General features: G+C 37.9%; 1 protein-coding gene across 2 annotated transcripts in view; it reads left to right on the forward strand.

Moving 5' to 3' along the window:
* The window catches only part of LOC145279927 (neo-calmodulin-like), a 145,722-nt gene that overhangs the window by 86,722 nt on the left and 36,949 nt on the right, over nt 1-22,051 (forward strand). The window contains exon 2 of one of the 2 annotated variants that reach the window (XM_080131495.1): nt 5,264-5,335. The exons of the other annotated variant lie outside the window; for it this stretch is intronic. Within the exon in view, the coding sequence (XP_079987621.1) occupies nt 5,264-5,335 (72 nt within the window). The remainder of the gene's footprint in view (nt 1-5,263; nt 5,336-22,051) is intronic. 2 annotated transcript variants of the gene reach the window in all.

Consider the following 22,051-nt stretch of genomic DNA (forward strand, 5'->3'; position numbering starts at 1 on the left):
GTGCCTTTCTCTCTCTCTCACTCCTAAACGTGTGCCTTTCTCTCTCTCTCACTCCTAAACGTGTGCCTTTCTCTCTCTCATTCCTAAACGTGTGCCTTTCTCTCTCTCATTCCTAAACGTGTGCCTTTCTCTCTCTCATTCCTAAACGTTTGCCTTTCTCTCTCTCTCACTCCTAAACGTTTGCCTTTCTCTCTCTCTCACTCCTAAACGTTTGCCTTTCTCTCTCTCTCACTCCTAAACGTTTGCCTTTCTCTCTCTTACTCCTAAACGTGTGCCTTTCTTTCCCTTACTCCTAAACGTGTGCCTTTCTTTCTCTTACTCCTAAACGTGTGCCTTTCTCTCTCTCACTCCTAAACGTGTGCCTTTCTCTCTCTCACTCCTAAACGTGTGCCTTTCTCTCTCTCACTCCTAAACGTGTGCCTTTCTCTCTCTCACTCCTAAACGTGTGCCTTTCTCTCTCTCACTCCTAAACGTGTGCCTTTCTCTCTCTCACTCCTAAACGTGTGCCTTTCTCTCTCTCACTCCTAAACGTGTGCCTTTCTCTCTCTCACTCCTAAACGTGTGCCTTTCTCTCTCTCACTCCTAAACGTGTGCCTTTCTCTCTCTCACTCCTAAACGTGTGCCTTTCTCTCTCTCACTCCTAAACGTGTGCCTTTCTCTCTCTCACTCCTAAACGTGTGCCTTTCTCTCTCTCACTCCTAAACGTGTGCCTTTCTCTCTCTCACTCCTAAACGTGTGCCTTTCTCTCTCTCTCACTCCTAAACGTGTGCCTTTCTCTCTCTCTCACTCCTAAACGTGTGCCTTTCTCTCTCTCTCACTCCTAAACGTGTGCCTTTCTCTCTCTCTCACTCCTAAACGTGTGCCTTTCTCTCTCTCATTCCTAAACGTGTGCCTTTCTCTCTCTCATTCCTAAACGTGTGCCTTTCTCTCTCTCATTCCTAAACGTTGGCCTTTCTCTCTCTCTCACTCCTAAACGTTTGCCTTTCTCTCTCTCTCACTCCTAAACGTTTGCCTTTCTCTCTCTCTCACTCCTAAACGTTTGCCTTTCTCTCTCTTACTCCTAAACGTGTGCCTTTCTTTCCCTTACTCCTAAACGTGTGCCTTTCTTTCTCTTACTCCTAAACGTGTGCCTTTCTCTCTCTCTCACTCCTAAACGTGTGCCTTTCTCTCTCTCTCACTCCTAAACGTGTGCCTTTCTCTCTCTCTCACTCCTAAACGTGTGCCTTTCTCTCTCTCACTCCTAAACGTGTGCCTTTCTCTCTCTCACTCCTAAACGTGTGCCTTTCTCTCTCTCACTCCTAAACGTGTGCCTTTCTCTCTCTCACTCCTAAACGTGTGCCTTTCTCTCTCTCACTCCTAAACGTGTGCCTTTCTCTCTCTCACTCCTAAACGTGTGCCTTTCTCTCTCTCACTCCTAAACGTGTGCCTTTCTCTCTCTCACTCCTAAACGTGTGCCTTTCTCTCTCTCACTCCTAAACGTGTGCCTTTCTCTCTCTCACTCCTAAACGTGTGCCTTTCTCTCTCTCACTCCTAAACGTGTGCCTTTCTCTCTCTCTCACTCCTAAACGTGTGCCTTTCTCTCTCTCTCACTCCTAAACGTGTGCCTTTCTCTCTCTCTCACTCCTAAACGTGTGCCTTTCTCTCTCTCTCACTCCTAAACGTGTGCCTTTCTCTCTCTCTCACTCCTAAACGTGTGCCTTTCTCTCTCTCACTCCTAAACGTGTGCCTTTCTCTCTCTCACTCCTAAACGTGTGCCTTTCTCTTTTGCTCCCCACTAGAAGTGTATCTTTCTTTCTCCCTCTCTCTCTCCTAAACGTGTGTATCGTTCTCTCTCTCTCCCTCTCTCTCCTAAACGTGTGTATCTTTTCTCTTTCTCTCAATCTCTCCTAAACGTGTGTATCTTTTCTTTCTCTCTCTCTCTCTCTCTCTCTCTCTCTCTCATAAACGTGCGTATCTTTTCTCACTTTCTCTCTCATAAATGTGCGTATCTTTTCTCTCTCTCTCTCTCTCTCTCTCTCTCTCTCCTAAACGTGTGTATCTTTTCTGTCTCTCTCCTAAAGGCGTGTATCTTTTCTCTCTCTCTCCTAAACGTGTGTAACGTTTCTCTCTCTCTCCTAAACGTGTGTAACGTTTCTCTCTCTCTCCTAAACGTGCGCATCTTTTCTCTCTCTCTCTCCTAAACGTGCGCATCTTTTCTCTCTCTCTCTCTCTCTCTCTCTCTCCTAAACGTGCGTATCTTTTTTTTCCTCTCTCTCTCTCTCTCTCTCTCTCTCCTAAACGTGCGTATCTTTTCCCTCTCTCTCCTAAACGTACGTATCTTTTCTCTCTCTCTCCTAAACGTGCGTACCTTTTCTCTCTCTCTCTCTCCTAAACGTGCGTAGCTTTTCTCTCTCTCTCTCCTAAACGTGCGTATCTTTTCTCTCTCTCTCCTAAACGTGCGTATCTTTTCTCTCTCTCTCCTAAACGTGCGTACCTTTTCTCTCTCTCTCTCTCCTAAACGTGCGTAGCTTTTCTCTCTCTCTCTCCTAAACGTGCGTATCTTTTCTCTCTCTCTCCTAAACGTGCGTACCTTTTCTCTCTCTCTCCTAAACGTGCGTACCTTTTCTCTCTCTCTCTCCTAAACGTGCGTATCTTTTCTCTCTCTCTCCTAAACGTGCGTACCTTTTCTCTCTCTCTCCTAAACGTGCGTACCTTTTCTCTCTCTCTCTCCTAAACGTGCGTAGCTTTTCTCTCTCTCTCTCCTAAACGTGCGTATCTTTTCTCTCTCTCTCCTAAACGTGCGTACCTTTTCTCTCTCTCTCCTAAACGTGCGTACCTTTTCTCTCTCTCTCTCCTAAACGTGCGTAGCTTTTCTCTCTCTCTCTCCTAAACGTGCGTATCTTTTCTCTCTCTCTCCTAAACGTGCGTACCTTTTCTCTCTCTCTCCTAAACGTGCGTATCTTTTCTCTCTCTCTCCTAAACGTGCGTACCTTTTCTCTCTCTCTCTCCTAAACGTGCGTACCTTTTCTCTCTCTCTCTCCTAAGCGTGCGTACCTTTTCTCTCTCTCTCTCCTAAGCGTGCGTACCTTTTCTCTCTCTCTCTCCTAAGCGTGCGTACCTTTTCTCTCTCTCTCCTAAACGTGCGTACCTTTTTTTTTTCTCTCTCTCTCTCTCTCTCCTAAACGTACGTACCTTTTTTTCTCTCTCTCTCTTATAAACGTGCGTATCTTTTCTCTCTCTCTCTCCCCCTCTCTCTCTCTCTCTCTCTCTCTCTCTCTCTCTCTCTCTCCTAAACGTGCGTATCTTTTTTTCTCTCGCTCTCTCTCCTAAATGTGTGTATCTTTTTTCTCTCTCTCCTAAATGTGTATATCTTTTCTCTCTCTCTCTCCTAAATGTGTGTATCTTTTCTCTCTCTCTCTCCTAAATGTGTGTATCTTTTCTCTCTCTCTCTCTCTCTCCTAAACGTGTGTATCTTTTTCTCTCTCTCTCTCTCTCTCTCTCTCCTAAACGTGTGTATCTTTTTTTTCTCTCTCTCTCTCCTAAACGTGCGTATCTTTTTTTTTCTCTCTCTCTCTCCTAAATGTGTGTATCTTTTTTCTCTCTCTCTCTCCTAAATGTGTGTATCTTTTCTCTCTCTCTCTCTCTCCTAAACGTGCGTATCTTTTTTTCTCTCTCTCTCTCTCCTAAACGTGTGTATCTTTTCTCTCTCTCTCTCCTAAATGTGTGTATCTTTTCTCTCTCTCTCTCTCTCCTAAATGTGTGTATCTTTTCTCTCTCTCTCTCCTAAATGTGTGTATCTTTTTTCTCTCTCTCTCTCCTAAACGTGTATTTTTTTCTCTCTCTCTCTCCTAAACGTGTATTTTTTTTCTCTATCTCTCTCCTAAACGTGTATCTTTTTTCTCTCTCTCTCCTAAACGTGTATCTTCTTTCTCTCTCTCTCTCTCCTAAACGTGTATCTTTTTTATCTCTCTCTCCTAAACGTGTATCTTTTTTCTCTCTCTCTCCTAAACGTGTATCTTTTTTTTCTCTCTCTCTCCTAAACGTGTATCTTTTTTTTCTCTCTCTCTCCTAAACGTGTATCTTTTTTCTCTCTCTCTCCTAAACGTGTATCTTTTTTCTCTCTCTCTCCTAAACGTGTATCTTTTTTCTCTCTCTCTCCTAAACGTGTATCTTTTTTCTCTCTCTCTCCTAAACGTGTATCTTTTTTCTCTCTCTCTCTCCTAAACGTGTGTATCTTTTTTCTCTCTCTCTCCTAAACGTGTGTATCTTTTTTCTCTCTCTCTCCTAAACGTGTGTATCTTTTTTCTCTCTCTCTCCTAAACGTGTGTATCTTTTTTCTCTCTCTCTCCTAAACGTGTGTATCTTTTTTCTCTCTCTCTCCTAAACGTGTGTATCTTTTTTCTCTCTCTCTCCTAAACGTGTGTATCTTTTTTCTCTCTCTCTCCTAAACGTGTGTATCTTTTTTCTCTCTCTCTCCTAAACGTGTGTATCTTTTTTCTCTCTCTCTCTCTCATAAACGTGTGTATCTTTTTTCTCTCTCTTTTCTAAACGTGTGTATCTTTCTCTCTCTCTCTCTCTCTCTCTCTCTCTCCTAAACATGTGTATCTTTTCTGTCTCTCTCTCTCCTAAACATGTGTATCTTTTCTGTCTCTCTCTCCTAAACATGTGTATCTTTTTTTCTCTCTCTCTCTCCTAAACGTGTATCTTTTTTTCTCTCTCTCTCCTAAACGTGTATCTTTTTTTCTCTCTCTCTCCTAAACGTGTATCTTTTTTTCTCTCTCTCTCCTAAACGTGTATCTTTTTTCTCTCTCTCTCCTAAACGTGTATCTTTTTTTCTCTCTCTCTCCTAAACGTGTATCTTTTTTTCTCTCTCTCTCCTAAACGTGTATCTTTTTTTCTCTCTCTCTCCTAAACGTGTATCTTTTTTTCTCTCTCTCTCCTAAACGTGTATCTTTTTTTCTCTCTCTCTCCTAAACGTGTATCTTTTTTTCTCTCTCTCTCCTAAACGTGTATCTTTTTTTCTCTCTCTTTCCTAAACGTGTGTATCTTTTTTTCTCTCTCTCTCCCTCTCTCTCCTAAACGTGTGTATCTTTCTCTCTCTCTCTACCTCTCTCTCCTAAACGTGTATACGTTTTTTTTTTCTTTCTCCCTATTCTATCTCCCCTCTAAACGTGCATATCTTTTTCAAATTGGAAAAGATCATTATATTGCGGATATTTCAGCATTGGAAATCATCTCATTTTGGGGAAATTTTTTAATCATTCTAAACCATTTTATATTGCAGCACATGCTGTTGGCGTTTCCTGCATAGATCCCACTTGCGTAGATCCAACGTGCATGGATCCAACGAAGATGTGTGAGTGTCTGTGATATTTTTTCAAATTGTTTTTTTTTGCCTTCTGGAAAATCTTGGCTGTTCCTTCTGATTTCTCTTTCTTCGGTGATTTCTTTTGGTGCCTTTAATGATATTCTTCAGAATGAAATTGTGTACCACTTGGAGATTGTTTTTTTATGTCACTTGCTTTGTAGGAGTTTTCATTGTTTGAAAAAGGAGTCTTTGGTTATTTAGAAAAGGTTTTCATGGTTATTTTAGCACCAGTTTCAATCGTCTTAGTTGATGTTCCTAGGCTCTTGATAAACCCAGATTGAGAAATTTTTCCATAGTCCTAGTCTCGATAGTATAGTTTCTATTTACTTTGCTCCTCATGAGGACAGTTTTACATCAGGTCAGTTTTTTTTATTGTAGGAGGACTCTGCTTCTCTAAATAGGGATAATGTGGAATGGGACAAAAAGATTTCTTCAGTCGAGAAGGATTTCTCCTTCTCTGAAAGAGGAGAGGAAAGATGAAATGTAGTATCAGAACAAATACGTTTGCTCATCAAAAGATCAAGCGATAGTTGGGGTTTAACTTATTGTCAGATAGTGGAGGGAAAACTGCACTGTCATATCAGCCATCTAAATGATAAAGGCTTCTTTTATCTCATTTCGACAAACGTAGGACAACCTATATATCTAAATGCATCGAATGCATATCTTTTTGATACTGAACTGCTCTTAATGGGAAGAGAACGTATTGTGGAGATCTCATTGGCTTGGTCGTGCTATTCTGATCTCGCTGTTCTCGCTATTCTGATCTCGCTGATCTTGCTATTCTGATCTCGCTGGTCTTGCTATTCTGATCTCGCTGATCTTGCTATTCTGATCTCGCTGATCTTGCTATTCTGATCTCGCTGGTCGTGCTATTCTGACCTCGCTGATCTTGCTATTCTGATTTCGCTGATCTTGCTATTCTGATCTCGCTGATCTTGCTATTCTGATCTCGCTGGTCGTGCTATTCTGATCTCGCTGGTCGTGCTATTCTGATCTCGCTGGTCGTGCTATTCTGATCTCGCTGGTCGTGCTATTCTGATCTCGCTGGTCTTGCTATTCTGATCTCGCTGGTCTTGCTATTCTGATCTCGCTGGTCTTGCTATTCTGATCTCGCTGGTCTTGCTATTCTGATCTCGCTGGTCTTGCTATTCTGATCTCGCTGGTCGTGCTATTCTGATCTCGCTGGTCGTGCTATTCTGATCTCGCTGGTCGTGCTATTCTGATCCCGCTGGTCGTGCTATTTTGATCTCGCTGATCGTGCTATTTTGATCTCGCTGATCGTGCTATTTTGATCTCGCTGATCGTGCTATTCTGATCTCGCTGATCGTGCTATTCTGATCTCGCTGGTCGTGCTATTCTGATCTCGCTGGTCGTGCTATTCTGATCTCGCTGGTCGTGCTATTCTGATCTCGCTGGTCGTGTTATTCTGATCTCACTGGTCGTGCTATTCTGATCTCGCTGGTCGTGCTATTCTGATCTCGCTGGTCGTGCTATTCTGATCTCGCTGGGCTTGCTATTCTGATCTCGCTAGTTTTTTTTTTCGCTGGTCTTGCTGAACAGGTATCTCCATTATAGTCTCTATATTTTATTCTCTTTAGCCTAATCTGTGTTTTCGTAATTTTATCTATTGACTTTTCTCTTTACTTAACATTTTTTAATGTAATAATTTTTTATTAGTTTTTTAATATCAGTAATTCACTTCATTCAGGAAAGGCGGATGCGCATTCTAATTTTTTGCGTCAAATAAAGTCGCTCACAATCGGGATTTTTATTTTTTCATATGGATATGTTTAACGTTTTATATCGCGGAAAGAAACATTTAAAGTAGAATTTACTTTTTTTTTAATTCTATCCTGTAACATTTTTCTATTTATCTCATTTAATCTAGAGTTTGACCCATGGTTTGACCTATCGTAGGTTTCTGGAGTTTGCTGTACAGTTTTACCTGTTTATATTGTGGAAGGAAAACGTTTTAGCGATTGATTTTGTATTTTTATTTACTCATTCAACTCTTTTATTTCTTATGCTTATATATTTCTTATTCTCTTTGGAATGGCTCAATCGATGTTACCTCGTCTATCAAAACCAGCTATAAAGTATACCTTAATAAATATATGTACTAACTAATTAAACGATTATCTTAAGGCAAAATGTGGCTTTATTCATTGTAATAGTCTGTTTCTAAAGTGAAACGCTGATTCTTGTGTCTCTAACAATTGGGTACTTTTGGAAAACTATTTTGATTTTGGTCTCAAAATACGAGGCGTTTTTTTTTTTTTTTTTTTTTTTCGACATCACTTCTTTATTGGAGCAAAATTCTCCTGGACCATTCTTTTGTAGTCTGCATACATCCAATAGCTGTGGGATCTAGAAGTGGAGAACATGGTAAGAATTGAAGCAATTCTAAGTGTAATTCATGTAGTTTGATCATCAACCAACTTGTGACATGGTGTATTGTCTTGATGAAAGAACTTATTTTGATTTCTGACATTTCCGTCGATTTATATTCCCAAAGCACCAATAACGATATATAACATTCGCTATTGAAGGTCCTTCATTTCTCACAATAATCGATGAAAAATACTTACGCATCCCAAAATATGTAGGCCAAAACCTTGCCTGCAAATGCTCGCGTTTTTGATAAATTTAGAAGTTTTTTGGGGTTTTTTCCTGTTGTCCATTCGGCTGACTGTCTATTTAATTACGGAGTGACGTAATGGATTCGTGTTCCATTTATTGTTACATATTGATGCAAACTCTTTTGTGTTGCAAATAACGCCCTGAATCGTAAGTGCATTGTTGTTTTTAATCGAATATTAGGAAACATGGCCATAACTTTGAACATAACAGTTTCATTGACAAATGTTAATGCAAAATAGTGACTTAATTATCGTTTGCTATTTTCAAATCCTCTGCTATCTTGCATTTACGATCGACCTGAACGAGTTGGACTCTGTTTTCTTGAGTATTCACCATTTGTATGGCGGTTGCTGCAATATTTTTTATATAATTAAATGTATGATCCAAGAAAATTGGAAGGTTCTACTTATAGTCACTAACGATAGGAACTGACCAATCAAATAGAACCACGTTCTGCTACGAACTAATCAGGAACTGGAATCGCTCCATTAAATATTGGGTCATTTAGAATTCCCGCACATAACTTTTCGTGTCTTTGTTTGCAAAATTTTAAACTTAATCTTATACAGATCAGCTACCCACCAAAACCTTTCATCTCCAGAACCCATAGACCTTAGCTACCCATCGAAAGCTCTTTTTAAATAAAACAAGGCTCTCAATTGAAAAACCGGATCGAAAGTCAACATAGCACCTGTAAACCGTTGTTTCTGACGTAGCAGAGTTTGAATAACACGTATCAAGGTATGCTTAAATAGGATCTTTTTCCTATCAGAGTATAATCCACACACCAAATTCAGATTTTTCTTTTTGAAAATTTGCAACAATAGCTTCGCTTAAATAACTGTAATTTGTAAACTAAGAATCCTATTCGGTAAAAATTTTGACACCTGCTATTTGAAAGTTAATATACTTATGTATTAAATGCACTTTGTCTGTGTGCGAGTTAGTTCCCTATAGGCTCCAAAAGAGCTGACCCATTTTTTTTTATATTACACACACATATACCTTATGTGCCTGGGAGTGTTTTTAGATAGGTTTTGTATCGGAATACCTCTGATAAGTATCGAAAATCTAAGAAATCTGATAAAAGAAGAAACAGTCCAATTTTCATGCAGCCTATTAATATAATTGTATTCAAAAAGTTTGATCACCACATAAGCAGAATGGTTCGGCGCATAAAATCAACAGTAGGTTCTTTGATAAGACAGAGGCGCGTTCAAATTAACGCTTCTGTTTAGACTATAATTGGATCATTGTAGTTTTGCATTTTAAACTTAATTCAAGTCATTATATAAAATTAAAAATAATTTCATAAAATCAACAGTAGGTTCTCTACATTGCAATGTAGACTACACTGAATTGTAGACTGAATCACTGCGGGAGGGGGGCGGGTAAGTTAAGCTTCCTCCCAGTACACAGCGGTGAGTTTCTGACTATAGCAGGCAATCAATTGATTTGATTAAAGAATGGGCGATTTCATCGATTTCGATGAGAAAGTATTAGAAGTGTGGAACATTTGTTAATTCTCTTTAGATCCCGAGTAACGTCGGGTTGCCCTGCTAGTACTTTATAAAATGTTGTTGTTCTTTTTTTTAAATTAATGGCGCTTTCTATATCACAGACTCAAGACTTATTGTATAATGCGTTAAATTAACAGAGGTCTCTCTCAAGAATTCCATTATCAGTAACATAAGGAATTCTGGTATATTTACAGCGTTTTAATTCTTGTCAAGGTCAGAATGGATCCTTTTATTTTTGAAATTTGTCAGATGCTTGCACGTTCCGCTCATTTGAGCCATTTCAAATGGAGGGTCATGCACGACCATCTTCAAGGACACTAAAGGGGTTTCGACCACCTGCTAACCACCAGCTGTGCACCTAAAGGCTTTGTGCAACATCTGGAATCCCACAATCTTTCCTTGCAAATATTGAACCGATTGATCCTTAGTCACCGTTCTTACTTAATAATGTGAATGATTAGTGTTATCTCCGCGGACATCTGAAAGTGATATAACGCACACGCACACACTAAACGCCGCAGCTCATACAAACAATGAAAGCCAATACTGGAAGTTCTAGACCTTAGTTTCGCCCTCCTTTGGGCTTATCAGTAGAACATATCTAAACTAGGGATTTGAAACCGGAGTCACTTGCATGCAGGCGAGTAATATATATATATATATATATATATATATATATATATATATATATATATATGCTTATTTAGTCCCGGGCTTAGAATAGATGCGGGTTTACTCACACTAAAAATGTATGATATAGTAAAACAGTCTGTCTGCAAATGATTATATGAGCCCTCTCAATGGCTTACTGAATAGAGCTACTGACTATCGACTCTATGGTTGTTGGTTCGATCTTAGATTTAGTATACATGCTGGTTTAGCTACATTGTTTCAATGCATTACAGCTCTTCAGTCTTTTTTTTTTTTTTTTTTTTTTTTTTTTTACAAAGGCATCACCACATTATCAAGGCCCAGAGGCCACTCAAGGATAAGGGTTAAAGAGTGTACAGTAGAAGTTGGTCAATATAGTAATCATTAGTAATGAAAATTTGGTAAATTTAATAACTTATATGGAACGGCTCATCAAGAACTTATTTACTTTAGACTTGAACAAAACCATATTGTAGTCAGCCGGAAAGCAGGAAAACGGAAGACAATTCCACAGGCGTGCAGTTCTAAGAAAGAAGCTTTGTTCATGGAATCTACGTTTAGGTTTAGGCACAGATAAAGAGTGGGGGAAATTATTGATAGTGTTTACAGCTAGACGAGTGTTTCTTGTGAAAGTTTGGCGAGGGGGGACCATAGATTGAAGCTCAGTTGAACACTTTCCATGAAAATAACGATACATCAGAGACAAACTCGCAACATCTCTTCTGTGAGATAGAGGTTGCAAGGAGGAGAAAAGGACATCTCCTACGAGGCTACGAAGTCTATTTTGAACTCTATCAAGGCAGGACAAGTTCTTTCTAGCAGCTCCTGCCCAGATGTGGCAACAGTATTCCATCCTTGGACGTACCTGGCTCTTATATAGATAGAGAATAGCATCAGCAGTGAGATATCTACTGGATCGATAGAAAGATCCCACCATTTTTCCAGCGGCCTTGGCAACAGATTTGATATACGTGTTCCATTTAAGATCAGGAGTAATGGTCAAGCCCAGAAGCTTGTCAAAACTTGAGGCCTCCTGAAGACGAGAGCCATTCATTTCAATTGATGACAAATGTGGATTAGAATGTTGATGATGTAAAGAGAGAAGCTTGGTTTTAGATGCATTAAAAGTAACCAGCCACTCCTTTCCCCATTGTACTACGTGCTCAAGATCAGAGGAGAGAGAATTGGAGAGAACTTGCTCGTTTACTGTCTTAGATGTGGTACCATAAATGGTAGTGTCGTCAGCATAAATGTCTACAAATGATGTAAGGATATGATTTGGAAGATCATTAATGTAGATCAGGAAAAGAGTTGGGCCCAGGATGGATCCCTGAGGGACACCGGCATTAATATTGTGAGCTTCTGATTTTTGCCCCTCAACTACTACTCTTATGAATCTATCAGAAAGAAATGATTTAATAATTGAGAAGACTTTTCCAGCTATACCATAGCTAGCGATCTTATGAAGTAAACCTTTATGCCATACCCTATCAAAGGCTTTAGATATGTCAAGAGCAATTGCCCTAGAAAGATTGCCACCGTCGAGAGATTTGCTAATCCTATGCGATATAACTGTAAGGACATCTGCTGTAGATCTAGCAGAACGGAAACCATATTGAGTGTCACTAAGAAGGTTATTTTTGTTGAGATGTTTGATTACTTCTGTATTTAATACAGATTCTAGCAACTTACTCATGACGCACAGGAGACTTATTGGCCTGTACTGAGAGGGGGATGAGCGATCACCTGAATTCTTAAATACAGGGCATACTGATGAGATTTTCCAGGGAGATGGGAAACTATTCTCCTTAAGACAACGTTTAAACAGTTTTGTAAGTATGGGCGCTAGTTCAGGTTGAAGTTTTTTGAGTACTATAATTGGAATACCATCAGGGCCAGTTGCTTTACTGGAATCAAGGTTTTTGATTAGCTTGGCAACATCACGTACAGATATACGTATATCACATAGCGTGTTTTCTGATACAAGAGGAAATATTGGGGGTTGGCGGTCTTGGTCGCAAAGGGTAGAATTAGCTGCAAAGTTCTTGACAAAGAGTTTGGCTTTGTCTGATGCTGACGAGATTACCTCAGATCCATTGATAATAGTTGGGATGGAGCACACGCTTCTGTTCAGGATTCTGTTTGCTATTTGCCAAAACTGGTGGGAACCAAGCCGCTGCTCAGCTACTTTGGACTTAACAGATTGAGCATACAACTCTCTTGCGTTCCTTATTACTTTCTTACAATGGTTGCTGGCAGTCCTGAAAACGGCTTTAGTTTCCATACATCTATTACGTTTGAAGCAGTGGAAAAAGTGATTTCTGTGCGCAATGGCAGCAGCACATTCTGGAGAGAACCATGGCTGGCTGTTAGGTTTTTGCTGAAATTTTTTAGAGGGTATGAAATGGTCAATACCTACAATTAACCATTCAGTTAGGTCTAATACTATAGAGGACACATCCTTTTTAAACATGGAATGCAGAGGTAGATCAGATATAAATGTACGGAAGCTATCCCAGTCAGCCTTAGTGTATCGATATACTGTACGATGAAGAGGTACGTCTGGGGACTTATTACATTTCATTTTTATCTTAATTGATACAACAGAGTGGTCGGAAGATCCAAGAGGCGACAGAACAGAAACTGAACATAGTTCAGGGCAAGTTGTGAGAAAAAGGTCTAGTAGGCTCGCATACTGGCCATCATTATCGGGCACACGGGTAGGTTCCTGAACAATCTGAGTGAGGTCATAGGCAATGGAGAAATCATGACAGAACCTCCCCTCATCATCGGTCTTGTTTGAGTGGGTCAACCATTCGACGTTGTGAACATTGAAGTCTCCACATACGTGAATGTTAGCTGAAGGATAAGTAGAAAGGACTTGGTCAATTTTCTCAGATATGCTTTGAAAGATAGTAACTCCGCTGTTGTGGGGGCGATAGAGAGTAAATATAAATGCAGTAGTGTGAGCTAAAGCAACCCGGAAGCACATATAAGGTAAGTTAGGATCTTCCCTGGAGATGTCCCTCCCACATGGAAAGCTATCTTTAATATAGGCACATATTCCATGCCCATGGCGATCTTGGGGGTCAGATTTAGAAGTTAAGTTAGAGTATCCTGTAATTGCAAACTCATCAAGGGAAATAGCCTGTCCAATGCCAGTTTCACTTAAAAATAAAAGGTCTGGTTTAGTCTCCTGTAATTGGGTTTCAACCTCTGGAAGGTTAGAACGTAGACCCCTGATGTTGGAGAAGGAGACATGGTAGTAGGGGTCTACGTTGGAAGTTGGAGAACCGGGTTTAATCGTGTATTTTTTCTTGAAACTTGTCATGATGAAATTTTGGAATTTGTGGACTAGGTCGACAGATTTACTTAGAGCAGGACAGAGAGGGGAAACTAAGAGAGAAAAAGAAACGAAGAATTTTTTTTTTTTTTTGTACCACATGATAAGGTAAAGCCGTAACAATTACCCACTAGTATGGCATCGAGAGGCCCCACCAGAAGCTACTGCATGGTCCAGATTCCATTCACCAAATGGCAATACAGCAGCCCCAGTACTTTGCACCTGCTGATAGGACAGCCTCCTTAGTGGTTAATCCAAGGTTCGGGTCCCTGACTATCAGGCGGATAACGTCAGCCCAGACAAAACGTTTACCTCCAGCACCCTTACTAGTGACATGGCTACAAGGATAGACATAGAAACAGAAAATTTCCACCAACTCTGCCAACTGTTCGCGCAAAAATACTGCCAACCTAGAAAACAGCTTTTTCTTCTCCCTTTGTCAGAAAAATCACTCATTTAAAAATGAGGACTGAGGGACAAATAAGAAGAAGCGAGAGTAACAGGAGCTGCCGATAACGCATCCACAATGCGTTTTCTACTCTCCATTAAAAAAAAAAAAATAAATAAATAAATAAATAAATAAATAAAAAATAACTATTAAGTATTGTACTTAATAAAAGTCCAACGGACCTGTTTAAGGGAAAGTATGGTGATAGATTCCCCTCCCACGAACTAAAAATGAGTACAATTAGGTGATCTATTTTTGCAATCAACTCGGTAGATAAATAAACATTTATGGACGAGAAAAAAAAAAAAAAAAAAAAAATTAAAGCTAGCATTTAATACAACAGAAATACATAAATTAAATACTGAAATAAAATGTAGTTATTAATATTTGAATCTTAAAATAAAAAGTGCGAATTAATAGAGAAAATCACTTATCACAACAACGCATTCCGTCTCCAAACTAGTGAAGAATTTAACTTTTAATAGCGTTCAGAAGATTTTTTTTTTTTTAATTAACTGTTAAGAGAAAGCGTGATTTTATTCTGAACTTTAACTAATCACGTTTTAAGCAACTTATGATATAAAACAAAATCGGATGGGGGGGGGGTTTCTTCCGAAGGTTAGTTGGTGACGTTATAAGTAATTGCGAGATAAGATGGGAGCCAGAAATTAGGGGTGGGGGACTGAAAATGATAATATAATGGATTCATTATACAATATTTAAGATCAACTTGGTAGATAAACATTTATGGACGAGAAAAAAAAAAAAAAAAAAAAAAAAATTAAAGCTAGCATTTAATACAACAGAAATACATAAATTAAATACTGAAATAAAATGTAGTTATTAATATTTGAATCTTAAAATAAAAAGTGCGAATTAATAGAGAAAATCACTTATCACAACAACGCATTCCGTCTCCAAACTAGTGAAGAATTTAACTTTTAATAGCGTTCAGAAGATTTTTTTTTTTTTTTAAATTAACCGTTAAGAGAAAGCGTGATTTTATTCTGAACTTTAACTAATCACGTTTTAAGCAACTTATGATATAAAACAAAATCGGATGGGGGGGGGTTCTTCCGAAGGTTAGTTGGTGACGTTATAAGTAATTGCGAGATAAGATGGGAGCCAGAAATTAGGGGTGGGGGACTGAAAATGATAATATAATGGATTCATTATACAATATTTAAGATCAACTTGGTAGATAAACATTTATGGACGAGAAAAAAAAAAAAAAAAAAAAAAAAAAAATTAAAGCTAGCATTTAATACAACAGAAATACATAAATTAAATACTGAAATAAAATGTAGTTATTAATATTTGAATCTTAAAATAAAAAGTGCGAATTAATAGAGAAAATCACTTATCACAACAACGCATTCCGTCTCCAAACTAGTGAAGAATTTAACTTTTAATAGCGTTCAGAAGATTTTTTTTTTTTTAAATTAACCGTTAAGAGAAAGCGTGATTTTATTCTGAACTTTAACTAATCACGTTTTAAGCAACTTATGATATAAAACAAAATCGGATGGGGGGGGGGTTTCTTCCGAAGGTTAGTTGGTGACGTTATAAGTAATTGCGAGATAAGATGGGAGCCAGAAATTAGGGGTGGGGGACTGAAAATGATAATATAATGGATTCATTACATATACACACAACGCCTTACTATTTCGCTGTATCCAATATGAGGAAGGAGAAATCTTGGTTTATATTAACACTTAAGTCATAGAGATCTTCATTCGTTCTTACGAATGTCTTTGCTAATTTTACTTGCCATAGTTATCAAGCCACGAAAAGATGAGAGTTAAATAGTCTTCTACATGTTTCGCTGAGTTATAGCTTCACGCGCACACGACGTTGTTTGGGAATGGATGAGAACCAATGTGTACTCTTGCTTCCATCCCTGAACAACTTCTACAAATCATTTATTTTTATTTCTGCAGTTTTCAATTTTGTAAGTGATAAATAAAACCTACATTTTGCCATATAGATATTATAGCTTCATCGAATTACAGCTAACTCGCTATTATTAGTTGTAAATTGGTATTTTTATTTTTTTAATGTAGTTTTAATTCTGTGTTGTATTGTACAAATTTAGGTTTCCCGTGGTATGTATTATATACATGTGTTGTCGGGAACTCTTAATATAATCACTTGGAAGCGGTTTTTCAGAAATTTTATTAATCAGAAAATTAAATTCAGAGATACGCGTGCAAGCATGAAAAAGATGCATAGCTTTCCTCGTTCTCTAACTACACTGTGCCCCCCCCTCATTTGATATGGAACTTTGTAACATTTGAAAGATGACTCAGATTTAGTGTAATTCTTCCCAGTATATTTTTAGCCTATAAGCGACGCACGTAATTCATTAATTTAATCTTGCTTTCTTTTTCCCACCGTCCTTAATTTGATTGCCCCTTTCTCACGTCCTTTTGCTCGCTTGCCGGCTTGCTTGCTTTCTCTCTTAATTACTTATAAGATGCATAAGAATTTGCTTTTAAAAATAGTCCCGAGAACGAACGAACGAACGAACACACACACACACACACAGGTTTATATAAAGTATGACATAGAAATGTTGAAATTTCTTGTTACGCGATCGTTACTAGTTATGTCATACATGGAAAATTAGTCTAACAAACTTCATAATCGGATTAATTATTAGTACAAAGAAAGTTGAACTAATTTATTTTTGAGTCAATAATATGACAGAAAAAAAGGCTAGTTCGAATCTAGTATCGATTTGTCAAATTCATTGCTATTTGAGCTTTTGAAAATCCGAAATTCGTGCATTTCCCGATTGTATCTCGAATACAAATACAATATGAGAAAAATAAAGATTAGCGGAACCGGTAATAATTTCACAGCGGCATCTTTCATTTGCAATATATTGCTGCTGGACTGTGGACGTTCAACCTGAATGGAGACCACGCAATATTATTGTAGCCCTTTCGTTAAAACTGTAAACGTATTTATCTAAGTAATCTGGTTAATGTAGTGTCGTAATATATCTGGTTATTACGATTTATCTCCAATACCCTTGTAGGAGTCTGTGACATTTCCATTGTATGGACGCCCGGTGCGAACGGAAACCCCACGATATCATTATACCATCTTTAGACGGAACAGAGCCCACCGTTGAATCATATCCTAGCTTTTAGTTTCGCGTACGGCCCGAAAGCGACATTTTAAAAAAAAATTTAATTTTCTTTTTTGTTTTTTTTCATTGTCTTCGGTGATCAGGAGATCCTATTTATTAAAAAGGAGCATAGAAGAAGATAGCATACTAAGAATATTAAATTGGCGTATCTATTTACTAATTTCATGTTCGAAGTGTGTTATCACCTGCTATGCTCCTTTTTAATAAATAGCATCTCCCGGTCGAATAATTTATGTGGGAACTGTGACACACGTAAGTACGTTCGTTAAAGATATTACGGTATTAATATAGATACCACACATTGAAACTGTAGTGATAAAAAACAACTGCCTTATGTTTACAAAGCTATAGTCAAGGAAGATATTCTGTCACATGATGTAAAACCTGTTATAAGTTATTAATAGAGCTTTGCCAACAGAATATTCTTTTCATTCTTTTGACTCTCACGTATATATCTGACACAGTAAGACACGGTCAACCAGCCGAGAAACACATCAGTCTATATAAAAACATAAAATATTAACGGATATATACTCAAGAGTCGAAACAATGAAATGAATGTGCTGTTGTCACAGCCCTAGTTATTACATATAAAAATACCAGTAGATTAGTTGAATGTTAAAAGCACAATTGGAAAATCCCGAAATGAAAATGGGAAATTGGTTTCAGAGCACTACTTCACAATGGGCAGTTTTAATTAGGCAAATTATATCGAGAAGCAAAACTTCACACACTACAATATCTAGATCTCTGTAATTTACTAAACAAATGCTGAACTCGTATCAAAATGAATTGACAGGAGTACGTTCCTTTTTTGTAGCTTAGCACTAGATTTATTCCACGTATGTAAACAATTTAATCTATATCTATAAAAGTGAACGTGTCTGTCTGTCTGTCTGTGTGTCTGTCTGTGTACATTTCTCTATGCAATAACTCTGTCAATTTTTAGTCTATAGACTCGAAATTTGAAATACCGGGTACTGAGATTTGGGAAAATCGATGTGACGGGTGTCAGCCAGAAATTTGGCTTTTAAGGGGTCAAATTTCAACGATTTGACATTTAAGAACTCTACCAAACTCCTCCGACAATTTTGGGTCTAGACACTTGAAATTTTAGATATAGGTTCCTTGAACCTGGATCTAACTTAATAAAGTGATTTGAGCCCGAAACTATAAATTTTAAGGGGTCATAATAGGGGTCAAAGTTTTAAAAAATTTACCATTTTTTTTGTTTTTTTGCACAGCATACACCTCCAAACACCCGAGCAACGCCGGGCACCCCTGCTAGTCTAAAATAGAATATTATTGAATAAAGCTTCGAGCAGATTTGCAAACCTCGGCTTCTAATAGTTTCTCTGTATTTGCTCCCGGTGTTTTATGACTGGTTGTAGTTGTAAAGCAGCAGAGATTCCCAATCAGTTTTCCTTTTTTTAAGATAAATTTTCTTCCAAAATTGATGCACTTCATCATCTACCAGAAACAATGGTTTCTAGATGGCAGGTAGACTGCATTTACTCCTAGCTCTAGTGGCAGTACTCGGTGAGATTATATCCAAGCTGCACGAGTTGGATTTAGTTGAAAGAAGTTGTTGGATGCACACACCATGAGCAATATGTAATAGAAAATGGAAACCTGTTCCCATTGTCAACACTTGGTTATGTGAATCTTAGAACCACACACCTCTATCCTAACCATTTTTGATAACTACTTCAGTGTATTGTTGGAATGAATTCATATAACTCTACTACTTAGAATTAGCTTAAACTATATATATATATATATATATATATATATTATATACACACACACACCTATAAGTTTTTTGTATTGATATTCATATTAAAACCACCTTTTTTTTTCTATTTATTTAAAAAGACTGCAAATGATCTAGCTAATTTGCATATTCTTTTAAACATTTATTTTAATTAATTTCCTATTAGTTTTTTTCGGATGATCCGAGCAAGCTGGGTCTGACTGTCTGCTTGTACATCTATCTGGCGATGTAATAAAACTGAAGTCTGTGTCTGCCTGTACATCTATAAGACGACAGGAAATATAAAATACTTAAAGTATGTAGAAAATAAATAACAGTGATAAAGAATTTAAGTTATTCACGAGGTGTATTTAATAAGTTTTCAAACTTTTTCCGCATGGGCACTTTTATTGACAATATAGGTATGAAAATCTAGTCCCCTTCACCTATTCAGCGAGCATTTTATTACTTTTCATGTATATCATTTTCTACATCATTTTAACATTAACTTGTATGATAAAAATACTCACATGCACTCAACCAGCTTTATAGAATAATTTAAGATAAAGGGATAAAAGATTTTAAATTAAATTTTATTATGCTATCAGTTCGAAAGGAAATACAATATTTAGAGATAGGGAAACCTCTTTAAGTCATAGCATTTCGAAGCCAAACGCTTCTTATCAGAGGAGGGGAATAAAGACACATTATACAGAGAATAAATTTTTAAAAGATAATATTGCCTTTATGGAAAGAGGATCAAAGGAAAAACAGGAAACTGTACTAAGACTAAAGGTGCTTCCAGGATGTCCAGCAATCACTGTAAAAGAATAATAAAGAATGCAAGAGAGACATATGCTCAGTCCGTTAAGTCCAAAGTAGCTGAGGAGCGGTTTTGTTCCCACCAGTTTTGGCAAATAGCAAACAGGATCCTGAACAGAAGTGCGTGCTCTATCCCAACCATCATCAATGGACCTGAGGTAATCTTGTCAGCATCAGACAAAGCCAAACTCTTTGCCATAACTTTGCAACTAATTCTACCCTATATAACCAAGGCTGTCAACTCCCCCCCCTCCACCCGTATTTCCTCCTATATCAGAAAATGTGCTATGCGGCATGCAAATATCTGTGCATGATGTTGCCAAGCTAATCAAAAACCTTGATTCCAATAAAGCAACTGGTCCTGACAACATAAAAAAAAAAGCTTCAACCAGAAGTAGCTCCCATACTTACAAAGCTGTTTAAGCGTTGTTTTAAGAATTGATTCCCAACACCCTGGAAAACCTCATCAGTATGCCCAGCATTTAAGAATTCAAATGATCGGTTATTTCCCTCTCAGTACAGACTAATAAGTCTTCTCTGCGGCATGAGTAAGTTGCTGGAATCAGTGTTACTTAGAAAAGTAGTTAACAACCTCAGCAAAAATAACCTTCTTAGTGACATGCAATATGGTTTCCGTTCTGCTAGATCTACAACAGATGTACTAACAGTTATATCTCATAGGATTAGCAACTCTCTTGACGGAGGCTTCCTTTCTAGGGCAATTGCTTTTAACATATCATAGGCCTTTGATTGGGTATGGCATAAAGATCTACTTTACAAGATCTCCAGCTACGGTATAGTTGGAAATGTTTTCTCAATTATTAAATCATTTCTCTCTAATTCATAAGAGTAGTGGTTGATAGGCAGAAATCGGAAGCTCACAGTATTAATACTGGAATCCCTCAAGAATCCATCCTGGGCCCAACTCTCTTCCTGATCTACATAAATGATCTCCCAAATTACATCCTATGATCTTTTGTAGACATTCATGCTGACGACACTACCATCTATGGTAACGCTTCAAAGGCCATAAACGACCAAGTTCTCTCTCATCCTCTCTCCTCTGATTTTCATCACGCAGTGCAATGGGGAAAGAGGTGGCTGGTTAATTTTAATGCATCTAAAAACCAAGCTTCTATCTTTACATCATCAATGCTATGATTCCCGTCTGGCTTCAATTGAAATGAATGGCTCTCGTCTTGGAGGCTCCACGTTTTGACAAGCTTCTAGGTTTGACCTTTATTCCTAATCTGAAATGGAACACGTACATCAAATCCGTTTTCAAGGTAGCTGGAAAAATGGAAGGATCCTTCTACCGCTTCATCAGATATCTCACTGATGATGCAATTCTCTACCTATATAAGAGCCAGGTACGTCCAAGGATGGAGTACTGTTGCCACATCTGGGCAGGAACTGTCTTGACACAATTCAAAATAGGCTTCGTAGCCTAGTGGGGAATGCCTTTTTCTGTTCCCTGCAAGCTCTTTCACACAGAAAAGATGTTGCGAGCCTGTCTCTGCTTTATCATTATCTTCATGGTAGGTGCTCGCCTGAGCTCCAATCTTTAGACCCCCCCTCACCAAACTTTCACAAAAACACTTGTCTAACTGAAACAACTATCAATAATTTCCCCCAATTTTTTCTGTACCTAAACCTAAACCTAGATTCCATGAAAAAAGTTTCTTTCTTAGAACTGGACGCATGTGGACTCTCTTCCGTTTTCCTGCTTTCCAGTTTACTACAATTTGGTCATCTTCAACGTAAAAAAATTCTTGATGAACCGTCTCCTTAAGTAATCCAATTTACCAAATTTCCACTACTAATGATTATTATGATATTGTCCCATTGACTGCTGTACACTCATTAACCCGTATCCTCTAGTAGCCTCCGGGCCTTGATAAGTGGTGACTTCTATGTGAAAAAAAAAATTAAAGAAAGTTATAAAGGGCGATAGTAGCATGGGTTGCTTCTTATTGATTTATGTCAATTGTTTTTTTTTGTTTTTTTTTTGTTAAGATTGTAATTCCGGATCGGTCCTTGACTAATCCAATTGCCAAATTCCATTTGATTCAGGAACTGGATAACTTTCAGATTATAATCCGATTGTTATCCGATGTAATCCAGTGATCTCACAAAGATCGAATTTTCATTGATCCAAAACGAAAACGGCTGTCCAGGCAGGATTTGCAGTGATCCAATGGATCGAAATATCTTGAAGTGGAAGCATTATAGTATAAAATATATCTAAAAAAAATAAAAGCAAAACCATACAAAAATTGTTAAATTGTGCAACTGGTAAAACCAAACAAGAAAATCATGTAAAAAAAAAAAAAATAAATAAATAAATAATAAAATAAATAAATAATA

Source organism: Euprymna scolopes, chromosome 7 (assembly GCF_053919585.1).
Source record: "Euprymna scolopes isolate OS-2025 chromosome 7, ASM5391958v1, whole genome shotgun sequence".
In the NCBI taxonomy this organism is placed as follows: Eukaryota; Metazoa; Mollusca; class Cephalopoda; order Sepiida; family Sepiolidae; genus Euprymna; species Euprymna scolopes.